Here is a 23528-nt window from a genome sequence, read left to right on the forward strand (position 1 = left end):
TGACCTGAGCATCTTAGCATTCTTACATCATACTGCCTTGAATACCTGTATGTTCTGTAATGTGTATGCATTGAACCTGAAGTGGCTCATATACATCAACAGTGATAAAAAACATGAAGTAAAGACACTAGTAGCTCAATGGTTGACATATTTATTGAAGTGCTTCCCCCCCATAAGCTATTCCTATCTCATAGCTATAAGGAGAAGATCTAAAATGCAATTTCAATCAGCACATAAAGAGGGATGTGAATTCCATTGTTTCAAGATAATTTATTTTGTTTTATCTTAAAAAAATAAAAAGAGACATGAAAAAATACAAAAATATGCATATCAGGATGGCATGGTGTCCTACTATGTTTCTGCACTAAAGAATCAAATCCATCTCTAAATTCAGACAGCCCCAAACCATCTATAAAAGCATTGTTGTAGTTTGGTGATTGAAAAACACCCTAAAAACATATTATGTTTGGCCTGGTTTCCATACATATCAAAGAGGAAAGATTTCTGGCAAACCTGGAATATGTATTTTGAACATTGTATTTCTGCCAGCTGGCTTTTCACATTCTATAGCAAGTTTGCACACTACTTTAGAAAATGTACTGAACTAGACCTGATTGAAAATCACAAAATAAATCACTGTAATAACAAACCAAACAACTTTCTATGCTGGACCTAGCGGTTTCAAGTGTAATCAGCAAGTAAATTATACCAAAACTGTTGTCTTGATCACGAAATTCATGAATAAAGATGTGTGAAACTTGAAAACACTATCAATGCAGCACCTTTCTTCTTCTCCCCCGCTGCTGTACACATCGCAGAAGAACATTTTACTTTGCTCGCAAGCGTTTCATTACAGATCGGTGCTCTCCCCTGCCTCACATCGACAGTAACAGATTGTTGCTCGCTGGTTACACAGGGTCCCAGCGGACCTAAACTCTGCTTGAGCTGAGTGAGTCTGGCACTGACATTACCCCTGTGCCTGGGAGAGGCAGGGGGCACAAAGCCCTCGCTCAAGAACAGAACACAGCAGTTTTTTTCCCAGAACAGGGAACCCGGGGAGGGTCGGCAGCCAGGGCAACAGGGAGTGTAAACACACCGCCCGGGCCGTTCTCGGGCGGCACGTCCGCCCCTGCACTTTTCTTTTACCGCCCTCCCCGATCTTTTTAATGTGAAACAGCCCAAACCAGGCGGGATGGAGATTAGCAGGGGGAGGGCAGTCAGAAAAGCGACCCCCGAGGGAAGATCTGAACAAGAAGGTGGATTAAGATCTCCTGACCGGGTGGCGAGGTCAGGTGAGGTGGCGAAGGCGGACCGGCAGCTGACACGCCATCGCAGAGACTCCAGAAGGGTAAGAAACTTGTTTTTTTCCTTTCTCGAAACGCTGTTTTTATAGCACCGTAAAGCTGCATGCGTGGACACGTGATATTTTGTAACCAGGCGCCCAAGATCCCGCAGGCCTTGCGATGCATTAACACCGGGTGCCTCCCCGTTGTGCTTCCTCAGACACACAGCCCGGCCGCACAGCACCGTTACCGGGGCCAGTCTTTTTAACGTGGACAACGCGGCGCCAACAGCCCCCGGCAGCACCGCTGCGAGCGGCTCCGGCTGCCACACGGCCCCCAGGCCGGGGCCGGCGGGGAAGTGGCGCGGCCGGGCTCTCCCCGCCCGCCCTGGGCGGCCGCTGCGCAGGCGCCCGGCGGGTCGAGGGGAGGCGGACCGGGCCGGGCCGGGCCAGCAGCGGGGCTCGGGCTGGGCCAGCCGCGGGGCTCGGCCCCGGCAGTGCGGGGACCGCGGCTGCACCATGCCCGTGCGGTTCAGGGTGAGCCGAACGGGAGCGGGGCCCGGCGGGGCGGGCGCAGCCCCGGGCGCAGGGGGCGGCAGGAGCGGGACTGCGGCCGGTCCGGGGTAGCGGGGAAGGGAAGAGGGCCTGTGCTGCGGCACCGGCTGGTAAAGGCAGAAGGAGTTCTGTCCTTCTGTCGGTGACAGCGGGTCCAGGCTGTGTTTGTTCTTGAAACAATTTACTTGAAGACATAAGATACATGCTTTTTGTTTTGGTTTTTTAAAATTTTAAATTATTTTTTTGGAGCATGAAATGCTTCCACGTTTTCTCAGCAACACTTTTTGTTCTCCGACGGGAGTGGGTTTGGAAGATGCAGAGCAGCCTGCCAGCTTAGCTCATCCTGCAGCAGCGTGTTGGTGGTGTTCCTCCTTTCGGAGAGCTGTTACCGGCGGGAGCAGTGGAGCGGGATGTGCACCGCTGGCTTGACAGACTCCTCTCTGTTTGCTGTAGGGACTGAGTGAATACAAGAGAAACTTCAAATGGAGAAGCCCAGAGTTTTGTAGCCCGACCCAACAGCAGAAATCCTTGTGGGCAGGACTTCGGTCGGATCAGTTTGGTGAGTGCCCCTGGAAGCTGCCCCCATGGTTGCAGCCAAGGCCTGGAAAGCTTCGCTGTGATGAGTGCATGGCCACAGGGAACTGGTGCTGTTTACAGTTTGTGCACTTCGTAATTAAATTAAAAGTATGGTCTTGGTCATCATTTAGATAGTGTGTTTTTGAACTCCGTATTCTTTACGGCTATACTGAAACTTTGTTTTCAATTAGTGGTGTTTATATAAATATTGGAAAAAAAAGTAGTTTATGACACGCAGCATAAACTCAGATCCAAACATGAAACACAGGTGCAGTGTTAACTCATCTAGGGTGTGTCGAGGGTGGGATTGCTTTATTTGTGATCTATGGAAATAGTAAATAAAATCCCATTTTTAAGGGGAGAATAACTTGGGGCAAAGTTTGATAGAGTAAGATTGTTATGAACATAACAGGTACAGCTAACTGAAAGAGGTCAGCCACTACGGCAAAAACCTTGTGATACTGTAGTGTAGGATTTAAGGATTGTAGACACTATCATGACAGGTAAATGTGGGGATAGAAAGCAGGAGGAAAAGGAAATAGCAGTTGGATTGAAAGACCTGTAGGGAGCTGAGGAAGAGGAGTAAGCTGAAGAGTGATGACAACTGCAGTGCTCTGAAAAAGAGTAATAAAGAATAGTAATTATTTTAGTGGCACAAGGCAGAGTAAAAAAAAAATTGGTGCGGTTCACTGCAACTGCACTATGCAGTCTGTGTAATTAGAGTACAGTGCATTCATTCTTACAATAAATGTTCTGAATTTTGGCCTTGTAATTAAGAACTGACTACTGGCAATGGGGTTAACCATGTTCTTTTCACTGGCTGTTAGTTTTCTTGCTGTTCATCTCCCAGAATCAATTTGCACAGGGTTGTCCTGTGGACATTTTTGCTTTATAGGGTTTAATCTAACATGATTCTGGAGCACCATGTTCCTGTCTATTTAGTGTAAAGGAAAGTAATTTGCAAATAGGAAAGAACGCAGAATTTCACAGCAATGCCTGTAATTCATAGTCTGTCACTGCTCCAAGCTTTCTAGTAATCAGTTGCATGATAAACTTTCAGTTTATTGTTGTTACAGAGTGATATTATGTCTTCAGTGAATGTTTTTGTTAAATCTAGTATGGCTTTTTCTCAGGAATCACAAGAGAACCAAAATTCATTTCCAAGAGAAGGGTACCTTACCGTAATCCACAGATTTCAAAGTCCCTTGAATGGCCAGCAGATTGTGATTTGAATAACCAGCTGGAGACTGAAGCTGCAGAGTTGCACACTGACCATGAAAATGATAATGGGAATCAGGAAAAACTTGAAACACCAGAAGGACCCAGACTCCCCCCAAAAGTTCAGTCACATGTGGTAGATTCTGGTGGTGAAATAGCTCTTGCCCTTGCAGAGAACAACATGAAGAAGTCACCCTCAGAAGCTCCACCAAATCAAAATGAAGCATTTTCATCTCCAAAAAAGGAATCAGAAAAAATGGGTAATGGGGTAAGGGAATATGTTTGGTTTTTTTTTAATCGACCAGTCTAAAAATTACTAACAGTAATTTCATAACCATGCTCAGCCTCTCTTGTCGAACTGTTTCTCTCTTTCCTTGGTTTTGTATTTTGATACTCTTGTAGCTTCTTTGTTGGGAGAACAGTAAGTTTCTTAATTCAATAGAATTTGCTCTTCCTTTGCATCTTCAGAATGCGACATCACTGCTGATTTCAGTTTAACAAGGATTTAGCCAATAATGTGTAGATTTTGGGGTAGTTGCCTATAATTAGAAAATGTACTTTTCATTCATTTTGTTCTTGAAACCAAAACCCAAACCATTGTTTTGAAAGTGTGTATTGAAAGATGTTTAAGTTGCAAAATATTGCAGGAAAGGGAACAATCATTGCATTTTTTTTTTCACTGTCAGTTTCATAGAGCCCTGCAGAGGAAAGCAGATGTAAATATCCCCAGAAATTCTGAATATCAAAGCCAGTTTGTCTGGAAGAGTCCTAATGAAAAGTCACCAATACTTGCAGCTGAACAGGTAATGTTACATATTCCAAAAAGCAAATTAATACTTTCTTTTATGTATCAGCAAAGTTTTCCTTTCAAAAATATTTCCTTTTTTTTGCTCTTTTGGTGGAGGAATGACAAACTTTAATGTTGTTACAATTATGCTACACTTCTCTAGAGAGAGAAAAAAAAATTATTTGTTTCCATGTGATTCTTTATTGTGGTCAGACCTAAGTATTTGTTCTCCTTAGGCCTTGTGTTTTGCTCTTTCCTGTTCTTCTGTTTGCATTAATTTACCTGTTTTGCCCCAGTTTCTTAGTCTCCATCTCTGTGCACATACACTTTTAAGCCCTTAAGTGTGTCTCTCTAGTGTTTTATTCTTTCATGAGAACAGCTTATATTTAAAAGTGGAATTTTCTGGTTTTAAGATAGGCTTGTGACATTTTAATACATTTCATGAGCTTTTGGGCTTTGTAGGGTTGAAAATGCTGCTTTTTCTGGTGAGACCACTAAGAGTAACTGAGTGTGAGACTGCTTTGTGTATTAATTAACTGTTACTGGGATCTTAGGAGACTTAGGATACTTAGGAGACTCAGCCTTTAGGTCATTCCACAGTGTAAAGTTGGCACTTTTGCATTTATCTTCTCTTTCTTCAGTAACATCTTCAGAGGCAATAAATGTTGATAACTAAGATAATCACTATCCTGTATTTTTCTGTTGGAGTGCCAAGCAGGTGGATTTACTGCAGGATATGTTTCCCAACAGCCCCTTATCCAATGAAAACTCACTGAAATACATATAGTACTATATGACAAGACAAAGGACCTTTTGAGGAAGAGAGAGTTTCCAGAAAGTCACCTCATGGAAAAAGTCAAAAAGAATTCCATTTGATTCTGTGTGCAATCAGTTTGATAGTTTCATTATTAATGCTTGTGAGCATTGTGCTTTTTTTTGGAAGAAAGACTTTTTTCCACAGCTTACACAGAAGAAGAAGCGGTGAGAATAAGTCTGTAGGCACTATACTTGGATAAGTAGAACCTAGGGAAAATTTAATGATAAAAATTATACATATTAACAAGTTGTTATTGTTTACTGTTGATATGACTGAAAATATACCTCAATACTGACAATCCCTTTCCCTTGAAGAGATTCTGTGAAAATATCAAAGGTATCCAAGTTAGGTTATAATTCAGACCTAAATTCTCCTAGCAAATCTTTGGAAAATGTATGCTTCTCACATATGGCACAGTCTTGAAATTTGGAACCCCATGACCACATGTGAGGCAAATTCTCTACCTTGATTTATAATACTATGTTAGTTGAAAAGGAGTGGATTTTAATTTGCTCAAGCTCTAAGCATCCAACTCTAAAACTCAGAGCAGTTTTTTGTTACTTATGGACAGGACATATACTAAGGACTCATATGGAAGTTTTATGGCATGCCTTTAGAAAGTCATGATCCTACATACAGCTCTGAAGGTGAACAAAAAAGAAAATAAATAAACAAAACCTTTGATAGTAAGTTTCACTAAGAACAGTGTTTGATCACAGGTTTAACTGTGTCTGTCTTGGTCACTTTTAAATGTATTTAAATTTCTCTTTAATTTCTCCTAGAAGTTCATTAGTCTACACATGCTATATTTTTACAGATGACTGTCTCTCTGCTCATATGTGAGTGTATTTGTGTGAATAAGTTAACAGATTTTGAAAATTTAGCCTTAAGGTAAACAAATCACGCTTTTTTCTTTGTTTTGTTTTCTTCCTCCCACACAGCTGATTTGCAACACAAAGAAATCCATACCTCCGGTTAAACCTCTTGCCATTACTTCTGAAGCTGCATATGAGAGAAATTCCAAGGGGTCTCCTTCTGTTAAGAGTCCACAAGAGAGAGATGGTTCAGAAGAGAAAGAATTTCTGGTGTGTTAACAAGTAAATACTTCCCAGAAAGAAAAGCTTTTGTAGTAGTTCTGCAGTGTGATCTGTTCTGTATGGGGGTGGGTTTAGGTTGAAATTATTATTGTTGCTAGTGACACTGGACTCAGTAGTGGTTTCTGTACAGCTCTGCTCTTTGGGGGCTCTGTAGTGGGTCCTCTGTCGAGCATTTTTTTTAGTTTTAAGTTTCTGAGTTTTGAAGTGATTCTATTTTTTGTTGTTGTTCCCAATTGACACTTTATTTTTAATAGGATAGTTTCTGCAATCTGAATCTCTGATTTATACTCTGATTGGTACTAGTGTTGTATCTTGGTGTGCAGTAGGGCTAGACGGGAGGTCTGGAACTTCTGAATTTCATAAATCAGAGATAGTGAATTTTCTCCCCACAGTGGCAAGCAGTATCTCTGTATTCTTTCCATGTCAGCTGACTTTGCTTCCACTGGGCATACATCTTCCTTTTTTTGCCTTTCTGAGTCAGCTCCCTTATGACCTGTTCCAAAAAGATGTCATTCTGGTTTTTTAGGAATCTTCAGGCCTGGCTTGTACAAGCTGTGTGATGCTCCCAGTTAATCTGAGTCTCCTCACCACCCATCTCTGTTGCTGGCAGAACAGAAAGGGCCATTGTGAGAGAAGGTGTTCATGAGGAGCACTGCTGGGCTAAAGGTGTACTTAGCATGCAATGCCTTGGCTTAAACTAAGCCATTGGTACTCCTGAGGGGATTGTTGGCTTGGAGGCTTTATCATCTAAAACTCAGATCTGCCCAGTTCTTTAAATCCCATCTGGGGGTGAGAAATTTTATGTCCCCTTTTCCCTTTTAGTAGATATGAAAAAAGCTTGAAAAGCCTGAGGCTTTCAGGAAGCATTTATCTGGTTTTAATACTGGAATTTCAGGTCACTTTTTGAGAACAGCTAATAAATGAAGTAAGAGAAGTCACGAGAAGGGAATTTTTGTGAAAATGCCTAAAAATTTGTTGTTTATACCAATACCTTGTCTCTGATGAGTATCTTGAAAAGGTTTTGGGGGATTTTGGTGGGCTTCTAAATTTTTTTTAATTGAATTTGAACAATATCTCTGAAGATCTCTAGCATAATTAGAAGTCATGCATTGCATTTCTGAAAGAATGAAATAATCAGGAAAAAAATATTTGTAAAACCCAAGCAAATCAATCTAAACATTTATAAAACAATATAAATATTTTAAAATTTACTTTTTGGACTCAGGTTAGAATGTGTAGATATTGTATTATTGTATTTCTGTGTTCCATGTTGAAGTAATTCTGTAAAGTGGTCAAAATGGATCATCTAGCTAGCAGAATGTTGCACTCAACTTTAGCATTTTGCTAGTTTATTTTTATCTTGAAAAAGAATGTGGTATTCTTGTTTGTATTAAATATTCAAAACAGCTAACACAAAAATGAATTGTTTGCAAGTGCTTGATGTCAAAAGAAATATGAGGGTTTTCAGATTGTTAGCTAATGTGGTATTTTTAAAAATGTCTTTGCCTTAGAGTAAGAGGGAAGAACCGTTTCAAAAACCAGCAGAAGATGCAACAAAACAAGGGAAATCAGAACAGAAACATCCTAAACAAAATAATAAGCAACATATCAGTCCAAAGCCCCTCACTTTACATACAAGTCGTGGGTATGTATAAAATAGGAAAACCTAGACTAGTGAGTAGGCGTAGAGTGGCCCAGTGTTTAGGATGATGGACTGTGGACCTTTAAGCACACCATGCTGCAGTTGCAGGGCCAGATGCTCCTTGCAGCACTGAGGCTGAGCTGCTTGTGGGTACATCTAAACCTGATGTTAATTTCCATCTTCTTCTCTGGGCAGCAAAGTGAAATCTTTGTAACCACTCCTGTTCAGCTGAACCTTGTGATGCAACAACAGTAGTAGTAATGAATACAACATGAGTGAAATAGAATCAGTGCAGTGCTGCTGCTTAACTTTCAACTGGTGCTTTGGAAGTCACCTTTCAAACTACTTTATCTACTGTGCCTACTCCACACCTTAAAACTGTGGTGATTGTACTTGATGTCTGCTTATTCTGGTCAGTAAAGCCTTGTGTGCCTGAGTAACAAAAGCAAACACACAAGGTAAATGAAAGAAATCTGTCCTTTTTAGAGTAATCTGGCAAGCATGAAAATGAAGTGAAATTGTATGCTATTGAGTGCTATCAGAGTATCTTTTTATTTTTGCCACATGGCCTACATTGCAGAAATTGAAATTGTATTTCCATTTCATACACGTCCGAGATATGTCAAGAGCAATAAAAGCCAAGAAGTAGGCTTTAAAATGCATAGATTATTCCATCTTTCCTGTGTTTGTGCTTAATGTATGCCCCAGCAATTGCTTTCATTCTTTGTGGCAGTGTTAAGGCATTAAATTGAAGATGGGAGGGGAGACTGGTGGATATTGGGATTTGATTACAAAATGATCACCCAAAATTCTATGAAGTAAAATTGGTTTATGGAAAAGGGAGAGGATATGGTATAGCTAAAACCTTTAACTACTTGGTTTTCATACTCTTTGCAGTAGATTGTAGTCAGTTTTGCAGTGAGTAATGTGCAAAAAATTCTTGATCATTTGCTGGGGCTCTTTTCATCTAAAGACAAATTTCTGCCTCTTATGCCTGTAGTGTAGTAGCACAAAACAGAATTCTCTTAAAAATCACTGGGCAAATAGCTGTAAAAATGTGCAAGTTCTGAATATGCAGACAGGATTGTTGCTTGTATGCAAGCTGTGTTGCAATGCATGGCCTGCTTTTGCAGCAGAATGACTGGGATCCAGGTTCAACAGTATTGTGTTTTTTGTGCTAGTCCATTGGTTTGGCAACCAAAAGTGAAGGATTTCTGTCAGTTTTAAAGAAAAGGACATATTGAGAGAAATTTTGAATATAAAGGGTTTTTTGACCTTCGTATTTTTCTTTTTACGTTCATTTTATGCTCTGACTTCAGACTTTTATGACTTATTTCTGAAGAAGGATTGAAAAATAGGGCTTTTCCACCCTGTGCTGTATATATAAAAATTAAGTTGGTAATGTTCTGAAGCATGATTAAATCCAAAAATATCTTTAGATTTAAGCTGATACATCCACAGTTCAGTGCTTAAGGACTTGAAGTACTACTTACTGCCTCCTATAGGTTACATGATGTTAATTTTTCTGTGTTTGTATGTGTGTGGCAGAATGGAAAAATGAACCCATCTTCTCAAGTACTGAGGCCTTTTGAAGATCAAAGCCAGTAGGATGTAGATGAATTATTCTGACCAGCGTTCTGGCAGTCAGATGTTTCCAGCAGCTCACCCCACCCATATGCAGAGAGCCTTTAAAATGGGGTTCATAGAAGGAAATGTCTCAGACACATTAATGCCAAACCATGCATTTTTACTAAATGTACCTTCATCAGTGACTTAAATCAAGATCCCACACTTTGCATTGAAGTAATTGAGGCTGGTGTGTGTATTATGTTCTGGCTGTCAGGACAAAAGCTTCTGGTGGAGGTGTTGCAAGGAAAAACCAGTAGGAGTAAGTACTTGGAGGACCACCAACTGTGAATGAGTATTTTTCACAGCTTTCCTCGTTGTGTTGGTTTGAGTTCTTGTTTGTGCATGTGGTTTTTGTGTCTCACTGGCATTTGGGTGCAAGTATATTTATGCTTGTTGAGTAACTTTAAAAGTGTTCTTAAAGAGTATTTTGGATATCAAACTTTACTCTTCTTTTTTTTCTCCTCATTCTTGATTTCTTAGGAAGATGAACACTGAATATAGGTCAAAATTTTTGTCTCCAGCCCAGTATTTCTACAAAGATGGAGTTTGGTCTCGTATTAAGAGTAAAACTCACAACCAGGTGAGTGTTCTTAGAAAATCTGAAGCCTGAGTATGCTTTGTAGTTTGATTTTTAGATGCAAAACTTTGAATTGTGTTATTTATTAGATACAGCTTTGAGATTGTAGTGCTAATGACTCAAGCTCCCAAAGGTGAGTATGCAAAGACAATTAGATTCTGACAAGTCAGTATAATACATAGGAAAAAGAAAAAAGATTATAAGACTAAAAATTTATTAATGTGACCTCCAAAGTGAGGGAGAAATTTTGTTTCCTGTACAATCAGGTTCATTCAGGACAGAGTCTCTTGTGACAGGTAATGTTATTCTTGATGTTCAGCCCGGTTGTAACAAGCAGAAGTGTTCAAAATACGGGGCTGAATGATAGGAGATTCCAAGGGAATAAAACCAAAATGTATCAGCCTACGTTGGCTTTATGGTCAGGCTCAGTTCTGTAGCTTACCGTGCCTGAATCCATTACATGCAATCCACTGAATTCTGTAATACACAACATAGAATAGAGAAATTTTCTTGCAAGTTTCAGTCTGTGTATTTTCTTGTTGTTTATTCAGAAACTGCAATTCATGTTATACTGTACATGAAGTCATTTGACAGAGCTATGAAAATGCTGAGTAGCTTCAAGACCACAACATTTCTTAGCATTATTAAGTGTGATTCCTGAGTTAGTCAAGGAAATCAAAACCATTAATAGTGTGCTAAGGAACTGCTAGACCTAGCTCTGCAACTCTGATTTCACTGAATTGATGTAGTAGTCTTCTCCCTGATAGAGAAGATAGAGAGGAGCCTTTGTGAGCTGATAGAGGGAGCCTTTGTAGGGCACCTGTGTGGCAAATACTTGGAAATGTGAATTTCTTCATCACTTCAGACCACGGTGATGTGGAAGGTAGAACTGGACGAAATGGTTCCGGGGTGCTGGGCTGTGAGAGTATAGGTTCTCTTTGAAAATAAGGTTCTCTGAGAATTGCAGGAGTAGTCTGGTAGCTTTCAGTTCTGTGTTTTCTTGCTAGATTTAATATAGCAAGTAATTTTGCTTTTAGCAAAAAGAAAGAATTTCAGAATATATACAGAGTCCATAATGAGAAATAAATCTCAATATTTAAAGTATATTAAAGTATGAGACGATTAATAATCTGAGTTTGTGTATGCGTGCATGAGACAATCCATTCTTTGTAAATAGCCTCAAGAGGATGTTAGAGGACTGAAAAGAAGCAATATTTTAATTTTTATATGCATTGATATATGCATTAGATTTACTGTAACTAAGATTGCAAAATGTTATGAACTCTTGCATGCAGCCTAAGTGGTATACTGAATGTTTCTGTAGAATATGATGTCATTTTTCTGGCGTATAATACTTTAATTTGTTGATATTGCATCATGAAACATTCAAACCAATAAGGAACAGTGCTCAGCTTTAGGAGCAATTGAGTGGTAGGCAACTAGAGGGTGAGCCTTGGGATATGGTGTGTTTGTGCACAGTCAGCTGGGAGGAGTCACTGCAGTACAGTTGAGGGAAGGAATGAGAATACTGGAAGTGGAAGATGGATGGTCAGCTTTATATGTGGCATTTAATTAGAGTGTATGAAAAATCAAGGATTTCCCACAGTCAAGATATGTTTGGAGTGCATCAGACTTTTCCACAGAGATTTTCTTGCTGAAAAGGGATTTGAAGGAAACTAGAAAGAAGTTGCTTGGCATGTGGGTGACTTTCTGTCCAAAGCAGGCTTTCTGAAGTTCTGAGTCCAAACAGGCAAATGCCATTATGGAATCCTGGTGTGACCTTAGCCATAGTGATTATTTGTAGGCTGCTTCTCTGCAATTTATTATTAAGTGTGCTTTTCAGCAGTTGACCAAAAAAAATTCTTTTCTAATTATGCTTTTGAAAAATTAATGTGAGCAATTCATAATTGCAGTTGGACTCCCTAGGGCCTGTGTCCTGCTGAGTTAATGCTGCCTGCTGAGTTGCTGAAGGAGATGGTTGTCCTTTGTACTTCTTCACAATTCACAGGAGACTTAGTATTCTTCCTCCCCCTGCGGTACCCTCTTGCTCTGGATTTACATTCTTTCTATTCTGGCTATCATAATTAATTTTTTTATTCTTCTAGTTCAAGTGAGCAATCCAGTAAATCACTTGCACATCAAATTTCAAATTCTTTGAAAATGACAAGCATATCTTTTTAATGGGCTATTCTTTAGAAGTTTAGTGGGTCAAATTGTGGGATGTTAGCTGGATATCCATCTGCTGCATCCAGTTACTTTTAGTGGGATTAGCTGAGATTAGCCCATTAACTCTGTTCCTTGCAGGAGGAATGATGTGAAATCTATCATGAAGAAAGAATAAAAAAGAAAAGCTATGAAAATGTGGTAAAGGAAATGTCAGTATTACTTTTCTGCTCTTTGACAAATACTTATTTCTTGTGGACCATTTTTTAGTAAGTCAAAATTCACACAATATCACAAAATTGTTTTTAATAATTTAAACATAAACTTCTTGGTTTTACTTTTTCTCCCTGCACTTTAATTGTGTTTGGGTGAAGGACACAAGACAGCAAGAGTTTAAATACTCTTAACTGTAAAAATGATGTTGTATACTGTTTGAAGAGAGAGGTTATCACTTTTACTGTTTTGGAGTAAAACTGACGCCTGAACAGTTTTGTATCTCATTCTTGCAGTTACTTGATAGCCTAGAAGGAATAATGTTGATGCTATGTCTTGCATACAATAGCACCCAGAGTTCTTGTATTAATCTTAACTTTTCACTAATGTTTATGTAGTTAGAGACAATGGTAGTGTTTGCAGCATACAAACTCAGTATTAACCATACACATAGATCTGTTGATTTGAATTTATCATAAGTTAGTGGGGAATGTATTTTTGAATGTTGATATTTAGAAATCTAAATTAACTTCCTCAAGCTTGGCAAAAACTGGTGGAATGCCAGTGCAGACTGTATTTGTTAGAGAGCTTTATTTGAATCTCAGGGAGGCAGCATAGAGCTATGTTGGCAGATATTTAGTATTTAGCTTCTTTCTTAGACTGAAGTAAAGTTACAAAGGTGATAATAATAATATCAATCTTGAGTGTTGAGAGGAAAAATAAGAAATTTAAAAATAACTCTGTATTCTTCTCTTTAGGCATCTCAAAACACCCTAAATTCCATGTGGTATGTGGAGGTTGGTTGCATCCAAGTTCCTCTTTCAGTGTTTGGAGCACCGTGTCTGAGCGCTGGTGGAAAAATTAGAATCCAGCACTAAACTTATTCATAGTTACTGCATAAATTTTTGTGCTCATGGAATGAATAATTGCCAATTTTGCTTTGGCTTCATGGCTCAAACATGCTTACTGAATATATTATATTTGCTTTCATCTTCTTACACATACTGTGGCATGCAATGCAATGTTTGTGCTGTGGCTGGCCCTGTATTATGTATTATAACCTGCTTTTCTCTCCTAGCTGCCAGTAGCTAATGCAAATATTTATAGTAGCCTAATAGTGAAGTTTAAACAGCTGTGAAACTTACAAAACCTTGATGTGTAGGTGAGAGAGCTTCGAGAAAGAGCAAAAGCTTACAGGCAACGAGTAGAGGGAACACACTTCTCCCGATACCATTTCAATCAGATCCTGTCTGATAATAACAGTCTTTGGGATGTGTCCTCAACTTCCAGTTCAGAAGAAGGAATCAGCAACAACATCAGAGCACTAGATCTTGCTGGGTAAGGTTGTCATTCCTGCCTGTTATTCTGCAGCTTTGAAGCTGAGCAAAATGCTGAATATAGGCTTGTATGGAAGTAGTTGTTTTTTGAGTACTTCTCATAATCTAATTTGCTTTCAAATTGAAAATACAGCCCTAATTTACACTGCATTTTTGGAAAGAGTCTTCATAAAATCTAGTGTGAAAGTGGGATGTGCTTAAGCATCAAGTAAAACTGCAGTGGCAATTTAACCATTCATCATATCATTCATACTAGTTTGTAATGAACTATTCTTCTTGCAAAGAACTGAACTGGATGAATATGTTCTGTGTAGACACATGTGTATTGTGCAAATCAGAGGTACAAAATGCTGTGTTCTTTCTTATCCAGTATTTCTGAAAAAGAGACTGCAGCAAGCCCTGAAGTGCTACAGCAGCCTGACTCCAGAGAGCAAGCTCATCAGGACAGCACAAAGAAAGACATGTCAGATGCTTTAACTGTTCCAGTCAAAAGACGTTTAGCTTGGGATGAACCAGAAAGTACTGAAGAAAGGGAAGATCAACAATCAGCAGAAGAGAAAGAGGAAGAAAAGTTAGATGAACAGGCTGCAGTCATGGCCCAGCAATTAGCAGAAAACAATAAGGATGCTAAAGAAGATACAAAAACTGAAGGGTAAAACTGAATGGTTTTTTCATGTATATATCTATATATGTGTGTGTATATGTGTATATATATGTATATATTATACACATTTGTAGGTTAAATAGTTTTTGTATTAAAGAAAGTGTAATTTGGTGTGGTAGTACTTCTGTTTTCAACAGTATGATAAGGAATGAAAAGGTTTAAGACACTGGACTGGTTGATGGAAGTGGATCTATGATTAAAAATACTGGATTTCTAACTTGCAAGACAGAAGTTTCCAGACTCATGAATGATTCTAATATTTTTCTCCAAAACTATGAAATCCACAGTATGGGCCTCTTAGAAGGCCCATTACACAGCAGCCAAGTTTAGTGAAAATTAAAGCTTGTAATTTGCTTCAAGTGACAGTGTAGAATTTGATAGGAGAGGATATATGCTAATATTGTACATAGACATCTATTTTTCTTAAAGCATTTAATGGACAAAGATTAAGGACTTGAAGGAAAAAAAGCCCTAATATGCAGTAATCACCGGTGGTTATGTTACTAAGCATGGGTGGGAAAAATGTGGCAGGGTGTACACAAATATTGGGAGATCAGCTCAGTATGTGCCTGGTATAGTATTTGACGTTTGAGACATCCAAATTGTATCTAGTTTCAGAAGTCTCTGTTACTGTGCATATTTTGCGTACCTTTTTTTTGTAGAATAATATTTTACTTTGATGGACATAAAATTCCGAGTAGCATTGACCCTTGTAGCCATGTCAGCTACACATTTTGTATTCCTCATTGCATTTTATCTTTGGTGTTGCAGCACTAATAAAAGGTAAGAAATTGTAATTGCCTCCATTTGGAGTAATAGCGTGTATTCAAACAAAAAAATTTGAGATGTTAGACATGAACAGATATTAAATGCAGGCATTCAAAACATGCATCTAGAAACCTTTCTAAGTTTCTGTTTAATTCTAGAGATAGTCTAGTTCATAGATGTATCTGATTGACATTGACCATTTTCTGTCATCTTGTTTTGTGTGTTCTGGGATGTGCACTGGACTCAGCCGTGCAGAGCAGCTTAATGCTTGCATGTTACCTTCTTGAGAGCTGGAAATGAGGAATTCTTTGCCTAGATGTGTTTGTCATGTACTGATAGAATCAGGTTTCTCCACATTGTGGATGTGCTGCTCTTTATGAAATGCACTTGGAGGTAGAGGACTGAAGTGGTAGTGCTGATGTATATTATATGTACATATATAATGTATGATATATGTATTTACATCATATTATGATGTGTATCTAATAACCTAGGGGCTATAACCATTACAGAAATTTGGGATATTTAGCTTCAGTTCTACCACATTGACTGAAGAATGTGAACCTCACACTCCCTCCTCTAAGGCAACAACCATGTTTGAAGTTTTTCTGGGTTCAAAGTTTTCCAGCCCTTCTGTTGAGCAGTATTGTGCAGCAGTATGCTCAGGGTTTTTCAGGACAAAGGGAGCCTGGATTTATAGCTTGAGACTGTTCAAAATACAGAAATTGAGGCTTAAGGGCTGGAATCCAGGACTCCCCTTGGCAAGCAGATGTTTTAGCTACAGGCTGTTGGGGTGTTAAGGCTTTAACTGTCTCGCCTTGAGTTTCATTGTAGGAATGGATTGGAAACAAAGCTTGAGTGCAAGATGCCTGAGTCCTTCCTTAGCTAATCCTTTAATCATTACTCATTTTTTTTCAGTGAGAATGCCTTAGTATTGAACACTTCTGCTGCTGTGTCAGATTCTTCTGTATCTTCAAGGAGAGGCAGCAAGCACCCTACTCTGAAGCTGAGAGCTCTTGCAGGAACCCCAAGGACTCATCATAATCACACTACCCCAGCTGTTGGTAAAAACACTTGTAAATGCAAAGCAGTATTTCAAGAACTAAAGATAAAAATACGTAATTTAATTAATTTATTAGGTTATTTAATGTAATAAGGCATTTTTAATATTTTTCCAATACAACAGGAGGTACTGTTCTAGTGTCTGCTCCAAAGTTCAAGTCTTCATCTTCACCTCAGAGAAGGCAAAACTCAGCAACAAACCCTACCAAAACAGAGTCCTTCCAGGTGAGCCAGAAAACAGACTTACCATGATGAATTTTAGGAATGCTCTTTTAAAGTAATAATTAATAATTTATTTAAGAAATCTTTTTCTTTAGTTGTTAGTTACTGTCTTAAAATTGTCAGTATCTGTGACTAAAAAAAGCATGTCTGAATGCTTAGGGTTTTTTTGGGTGTCAAACAAATGAGTTGAGACTACTGGAGTGAGATTAGATGTGTTTCATTTTGGCCTCTTTGACTAAATGCACAAGATCTGTTTAAGGAAAAACAAAAAGTTTGCTAGTAGAATTTCCCCTTAATGTTATTGTAGCCATTGACATAGGGCACAACTGCAGATTGCTTGAGTTGGAAGAAACTCAGGAGGGAGAGGTTGGGTGCTTATTTAAAAGATAGGTTAGTGTACCATCATAATTTCACTTTTCCTTTACTTTTGTGCTGCTTTTACTTTACTTGCAACTTTGGTAGTTACTAAAATAAAAATAGAATCATCTAGGAGTTGTTATCCTCAAAATGTTGGTAGTTGTTTGTCAGTTGTGCTCGCGCTGTGTTCTACAAAGAGAGCTACCATTTGACTGCATACATCCTCTGCAGTAAGTTCTGTAACAGAAGGAGAACAATTGCATGAGTTGGTTATGTTGTTGTAAAATCTAAAAAATCACACTTTTAGAAAATAAGCTCTTGGTATGACCTAATTAGATTACTTTCAGTCCTTGTTAAATACTTTTTATTAGGAACAGATTTTCTTCACACTCACAAGCTTGGAATACTTTTTCTTTTAGTACTTGCATGAGAAGTATAAAAGTGTAAAGTCAACATGGGCTGCATATGTGAGGGCCTGTACTTGGAGGCTGTATATGAGATGTTGTGGTTTTGTGCTTTTTTGATACTTTCTTTTTTTTTCTTTCTATTATGTTTGTAGCCTGATGTGAGAATGGAAGCCACTTCACTCTTTAACTCTGCACCTGCTGGGCTGGGAACTGTGGATCCTCTGCCACTTAGGCAGGACCAGTGGCCTCCTAACAGGGTTGCTCATGAGCAAGTTCCTCTTGCTTCAGCCCATCAAGAGCAATCAAAGTCGGCAAAAAGCCGCTCTGTGCCTTGCTGGAGTCTCTCTCATCGTATTCAAGGGACTCTTAAGGATCCAGAATTCCAGCATAATGGTGGGTTTTGTTTATTAAGTCTGTGTTAGACTGATGCAGGATGTAAGTGACTACTGTGCTGTGCTTAGGCCAAAAGGTGCTGAGCTTCCTGCCTTACAGTATCTACAAAGATTGTGCTGTTTAAAAACAAAAGCTTTTTAACTATATAGTTGGTTAGTCTTGCTGAGGAAATGGGCACAACATCCACCTTAGTTTCAGATTCCACTAATATCACTGTATTACAGTGATCAGTTTGTTGTCTGATTATGCTTTATTAATTTCAATAAATACTACTCATGAGAATAATTTGGTTTAGCATGAACAGCTCTAAATTTTAATATTTAAGCTGCAGCTGGATGGTGTGACACTTCCAGCTGCAGTTCCTAACTGCAGTGTGTAAGTGGGACCTCTGTCATGTAGTATTATTTTGAAAGAGCTGTGGATTTCCGAAAGGTAAGCTGCTTAAAATTATTTCTGCAGGATAAGGAAACTAGAAAACTGTCTCTATAATGTTTATTGGATATTGAGAAAAACCTTTTCTTGGCTGAGGAGAGATTTGTACTGAAGCATTTAAAAAGTTTTTAACAGTGTTTAAGGGTACTGGGAATGTAAATTTGATAAGGAAAAGACTCCTTGTCCCCTTAGTCTCCATTCCGGTAAGATTTTCCACAGCTGCTTCAGGTCCCACAATTCTTGGTCCTTTGATTACAGAGATCAGCTAAAAAGTAGTATTTCTATTCTAGAACAGAACAAGCAGTTGTCAGGTTAAGCAGGAAGGTGAAGTGCAGAGAATTTCCTCAGAAAGGTTACAATTTGTGCTGGTTTCTAGTTCTGCACCTTGAGTGCAGTGCATTAAGTGACTTGTAGCATGTACCAAAGAATGGTGTCTTGAGAAGAATGCAGTGGAGCAAGATTATTTTACCTCATCCTAGGGTAAATGAGTCTGGTAGAATTTTCATGTGGGCTATTTATAAGACTCTTGTTTTGGAAATAACGTTACAACATTTTTAGATGTTCTAAAATGAAATATTATCTTTGGTCAATTTTGAAATTATTCCAATCTCTGCCTTTTGACTTTTTGTCCTAGGGAATCTTGGCAATCCAAAAGTGAGAACTTTCCAATTGCCCCTTCGGGAAAGAAACCGTAATGATGAAGGTATTTCTTGTCCCAAAGTATTATTGTAAATTGTGTATGTAGCCTAAATAAATTTTAACTTCTGCATTAATGTGAGATGTTTCTGAATGCAGTAAATAATGCATGGTTTATGTGTTTGCCTGAGTGGCTGCAGTGTATTTTTATCAAAATAATTTGAACATGTTCAACCTAGTAATCTGAAGTAGGAATATGAAGGTTTAAGGAATATGAATAAACCATTAAATGTGGCTGAAAATTAGCAGACCATTGTGGCTCTCGATATGGTTACTGTAGGTTGGTTAGTCCCATACCTTAAATTGTGTCCTGCACACACATTTTTCAGCCTTTGTGTTGATAGCAACCAAAAGAAACTGCAACACAGCCCAAATTGCAGCTGGAGTAACTTTGGTTGCGACTTTAATGGTCCCACAAACTTCAGGATAAAGGTTTTACCTCTGAGACTTTAGCCCCAGATGTGCAACATGAAATGATCCCTCTTGACTTTAATTGTCCCACCCGTCCTCTGCTCAGTGTGTTAGGGATGCTTATGGCATGCTGCTATTCTGATTGCTGGTTTGGGCTTTTTTTTAATGTTTGTTTTAAACTTAATCTACGAGAGCAGCCATTGCACAGCTGCATCTTCTTGGCCTTTTTGTGGGCAGACATAAATAAACTCTTTCAGTAGCATGAGTCAACCAAAGGCACTGTATATGCAATACACTTTTTCTTAGTGTGGTGTCTGAGGTTGAGCCTGGTGTGGAGCTGAGCTAGTTGCAATCACCTGTGTTTGGTTCAGCTCAGACTATGGCAGAGCAGGTTTATATCTGAATCTGATTGCAGTTTATTTATAGTTATACCACCAAAAGCTTATTTTTGTACCCCTTGGCGCTTCTTTGCTCCTTGGGTTTTAACCAAGGTTCAGGCTAATTCTCTGTTTTACTCATTGCAGTTGGCTGCAAAATATGTGGGTGGTGCAGATGGCTCAGCCAAGCTTCTGTGCAACTGCATAAAACATGCAAAATCCTGTAGTACTCTGCAGCTTGCTGCACACAGATTGCTGCCCAGATTAAATGCTGTAGCTGCTGTTTCTTTTTTATTTTTCCCTGTGAGCTGAATGGTACTTTATGAACTTGCAGAAACGGGTGAAATGTGCCAGCTCCCAGATACTTTGTATGCCCATATTTGTTCAGGTACAAACCTGGGAGTTATTCCAATGACATGTCAGTTTGCAGAATTGCAGTTTGCAGTATTTCTTATACGTGGGAATATAGTTGTTATACATAGTGTGTGATCCTGTTACAGGCTGTTAGGTTAACTGTGTTTTAAGAATTTAGAAACTCTGCTGAAAAGTTAATTCAAACACTGACAGAATATTGGTGCTGTTTGGATTGAATTGAGGCATTTTTCCCTGGATTTTTTTTTTGTTGGTGACACATCTGGTAGCTAGTGATACAGTTCTTTCTAATCCATTGCAGGAGAATGCATGTAATTAAGGTCATTTTTCATAGAGGCCATCTTGACAGACCTGTAGGAACATTTTAATAAAGCTGTTGAAGAATTGTAATGTGCTTTATCAGGCAAGCAGCATCAGGACTGATTAGTGTTAGGAGTTTTACTGTGTGTGAAATGGATCCTGTATTCCAAAGGAAGACCCTCCAAAAGTATATTTCTAAAGCCTGCTTCTTCTTGTCTTTGTGGTAGACTTCTGTTTTCTTCAGAAGACACATTCCTTTTAGCAGCTTTTGGCACACTAGCTGGATTTGGCACAGAAGGGCTCTTCTTAGCAGCATGAGTTCTGATATTTTAGTCATATTATTCTAAGGTTGTCTGCTTTGCTTGAAGCAGTGGATTGCTTTCAAGAGTATGTCATTACCAGAGTGTAATCTATATAGATTTCAGTGGCAGAGGAACAATTCCTGAGGTCTTCTGACACAGGAGAGTAAAGATCAAGGTGGCTTGGAGAATTGGGTGATTCCCATGTGAACACAGGGGTCTCATTCTGGAGTTTCTCAAGAGGTGGGCATGTAACTCTCCTAAACTTACCTAATGTAACTCTCTTAAACTTACCTAACATGTTAGAGGCTTCCTTGTGAGTCTCTTCTCCAGCATGTCAGTTGCCAAGTAATTGAATTGAAGTATATTGTGGTACTATTTTAGCATCCATTGTGAAAGAGGGCATAAAAATATTCAAAAAATGTCAGCTGTGTTTGAATATGTATGTTTAATCTTCCCATTTACTTTTTCCCTTGCTTTCCCACAGACGACAGGCTGTCTCAGATTTCTGCTCGCTCGGCAGCATCTAGTTCTCTTGCGTCTCAGATCCTGGAACGAGCTCAGAAGAGGAAGGATTTCTGGGGCAAGGCGTAGTCTCTCCTTCCTGTTGTACAGAAACTATTCAGTAAAATGATGTATTTTGTATAGCTTGTAGTGTACATTTTAAAATATTGTGATTGTAGGTTTCACACAGCATCCTTTCACTTATCATTGATATGGCTCAACTTTTATGACTCGCCATCCCAATTGAAAATTAAGTATTTAAACTGATGATGTTGAAAATTAATGTTCTTTATTTCTGAGAGTTAGGTCTTAATTCGCTCTGTTACAACAGCCTGTGAGGCTATTTTTTACTGTGCCGTGCCACCTTTTGACACTGAGATAATTATTTTTTATGGAACCTGTGTGTGACTTCTCAAGGTATTTGCTGCAGTCATGCAGTATGACCTGGACCAATATTCAGGGGCAACACCATTGTTCACCAAATATCTCAGTTGCTTTATTTTATCAAGTTATCTTAAGGGCAGCTGTGGTATATGTGTTTATGTTACTGTATGAATTGTCAGCATAACACAGCACTGTAACAAAGAGTTACTTTTATTACTTACTGCTTTTAACTTTTTACCAAAAAATTCTAATTTCCTAATGACACTAACATAGAGTGTCATTAACAGTAGAACACACAGGAGTTTAAGAAAAGCGAAGCATTATGGTTTGTTCTTTGTCCTCAGGTTTTTGGCCAGGATGACTGTCAGAGTTCAGTGTACAGTATTGAAGTTTGTCAGCTATACTAACATGAATGCTTGTCTTGTAGACTGAGATCCATGTTAATTTCAGCTTCTCTAGAAAAAGCAAATTCAGCCACCTTAAACAGTGGTGTTTCCCAGTTCCACTTCAAACTCAGGTATTTAGGACTAGTTATCTCTTTAAGTAAACTCAAAAGAATGGTTTTTTCCTTGACTTTTATATTTTAATTACCTCTTAGTTTCCTGTTTTGGGGAGACTGATTATGATTGTTACATTATGATTGTTTCATGTTGCATTATGATTGTTACAGTGAAAAGTGTCTGTGATTTATGCTGACAGCTCATTTTATCTTTCCAAGTGATGCAGACAAGATAAATGAAGTAGAGGAAATATGTGGCTAGCAAGCAGTTTAGTTCTCTGTGTGGCTTCAGGTTTTAATTTGAACATTTTGTACAAGAACAATTTGAAATTTGTACACACTTGATTGCATTTTGTATGTAATTATGTATGCATATTACTGAAAATAAAAACGGTTGTTTGCTTTGTTTCTTTTTAAGTTACGCTGGATAATTTGGCAAAGCCTATTACATTGCCACTTCTCTATTCTGTTTCACCTGTTCAGCTTGAATATCTGTAGATTTAAGAAACACAAGAAGTTACCTCAGAGCTGATCTTCATGCCTCAGAAAGAGTAATGTATTGAAGCTAGATATGTTGACCCTAGAAATCGCATCTGACTGCAGGTATTTTAAATGGTGACTCAAAGCAGATGGGTGCTGCACAGACTGGAAGGGCTGCAATGCCCAAAGGGTCAGTTCCCCAACTAATGATTTAAAGAGTGAGTGAATTAGTGCTGTCCAGTACTGATGATGTTAGAAAAGGGTGTTTGCTTCTTTCAGAAATTGTATGTTACAGTAATTTCCTACCAGTGGACTTGTTTGAAACAAATCAAGGTATTTTATTTTATCTCAAGGGCTTCTTGGATTGTTCTGTGGTGTGCACTTAATGTGTAAGTTATAATTGGCCATAAAATTTCTACTGGAAGGGAAAATGTGCAACAGCATTGATGAAAATTTCCATTTTTCCTCTAAAATGATAGTTTTATAGTGGAAAACTAATGGCTAAAAGGGGAAATATTTTTTGTTCAGGATGATACGTTACTGTGGCGTGGGTGCATTGATTTTGCAGTACCTATCTACATTATTCATATCAACATGTTCTCCTTGCTTTCCTGGCCAAGAGCTCTCATCATTCGTTGTTTCTCTGTGATACCTGTTAATTGACTTCTATGAACTGTGTCCTCTTTCTTTGTTTTTCTATGTTTGCCTAGTTTTCCTGGCTGTCTGACAGCTCTTTCAAGAGTTTTTGTGCAGGTCTGATTTGAGGCCTGTAAGTGGCAGATACTATAACACCATATGTGCCAGTGTTGCTCACAGTGTTGTCTGTAGTGGCACAGGTGAGTCTGGTGCATCTGAGGTAGCTCAGTTTGTCAGATGTGTGCAGTATGGCCCATGTGTATTGATTTCTGCCAGGCAGAGAATAGCTATGGTACAGGGGGGACACGTTTTGGTTGCATAGGAGTACACACCAATTTAGATGTTGGAATGAAAGTTCATGGTGTCTCACAC

At 38.7% G+C, this 23528-nt stretch overlaps 1 protein-coding gene across 1 annotated transcript; it reads left to right on the forward strand.

The window, feature by feature from the left end:
- Window positions 1-1720: 1720 nt before the first annotated feature.
- Window positions 1721-23125, forward strand: MDM1 (Mdm1 nuclear protein). The gene is made up of 15 exons (XM_058805172.1): window positions 1721-1819; window positions 2291-2396; window positions 3547-3899; window positions 4318-4434; window positions 6177-6320; window positions 7844-7977; window positions 10084-10183; window positions 13315-13353; window positions 13719-13894; window positions 14264-14545; window positions 16244-16389; window positions 16512-16612; window positions 17526-17766; window positions 18833-18901; window positions 21141-23125. Exons 1-15 carry the CDS (start codon window positions 1802-1804, stop codon window positions 21245-21247), a joined length of 2133 nt encoding a protein of 710 aa, XP_058661155.1. The 5' UTR covers window positions 1721-1801; the 3' UTR covers window positions 21248-23125.
- Window positions 23126-23528: the final 403 nt, after the last annotated feature.

This window comes from Ammospiza caudacuta, chromosome 5 (assembly GCF_027887145.1).
Source record: "Ammospiza caudacuta isolate bAmmCau1 chromosome 5, bAmmCau1.pri, whole genome shotgun sequence".
NCBI lineage: Eukaryota > Metazoa > Chordata > Aves > Passeriformes > Passerellidae > Ammospiza > Ammospiza caudacuta.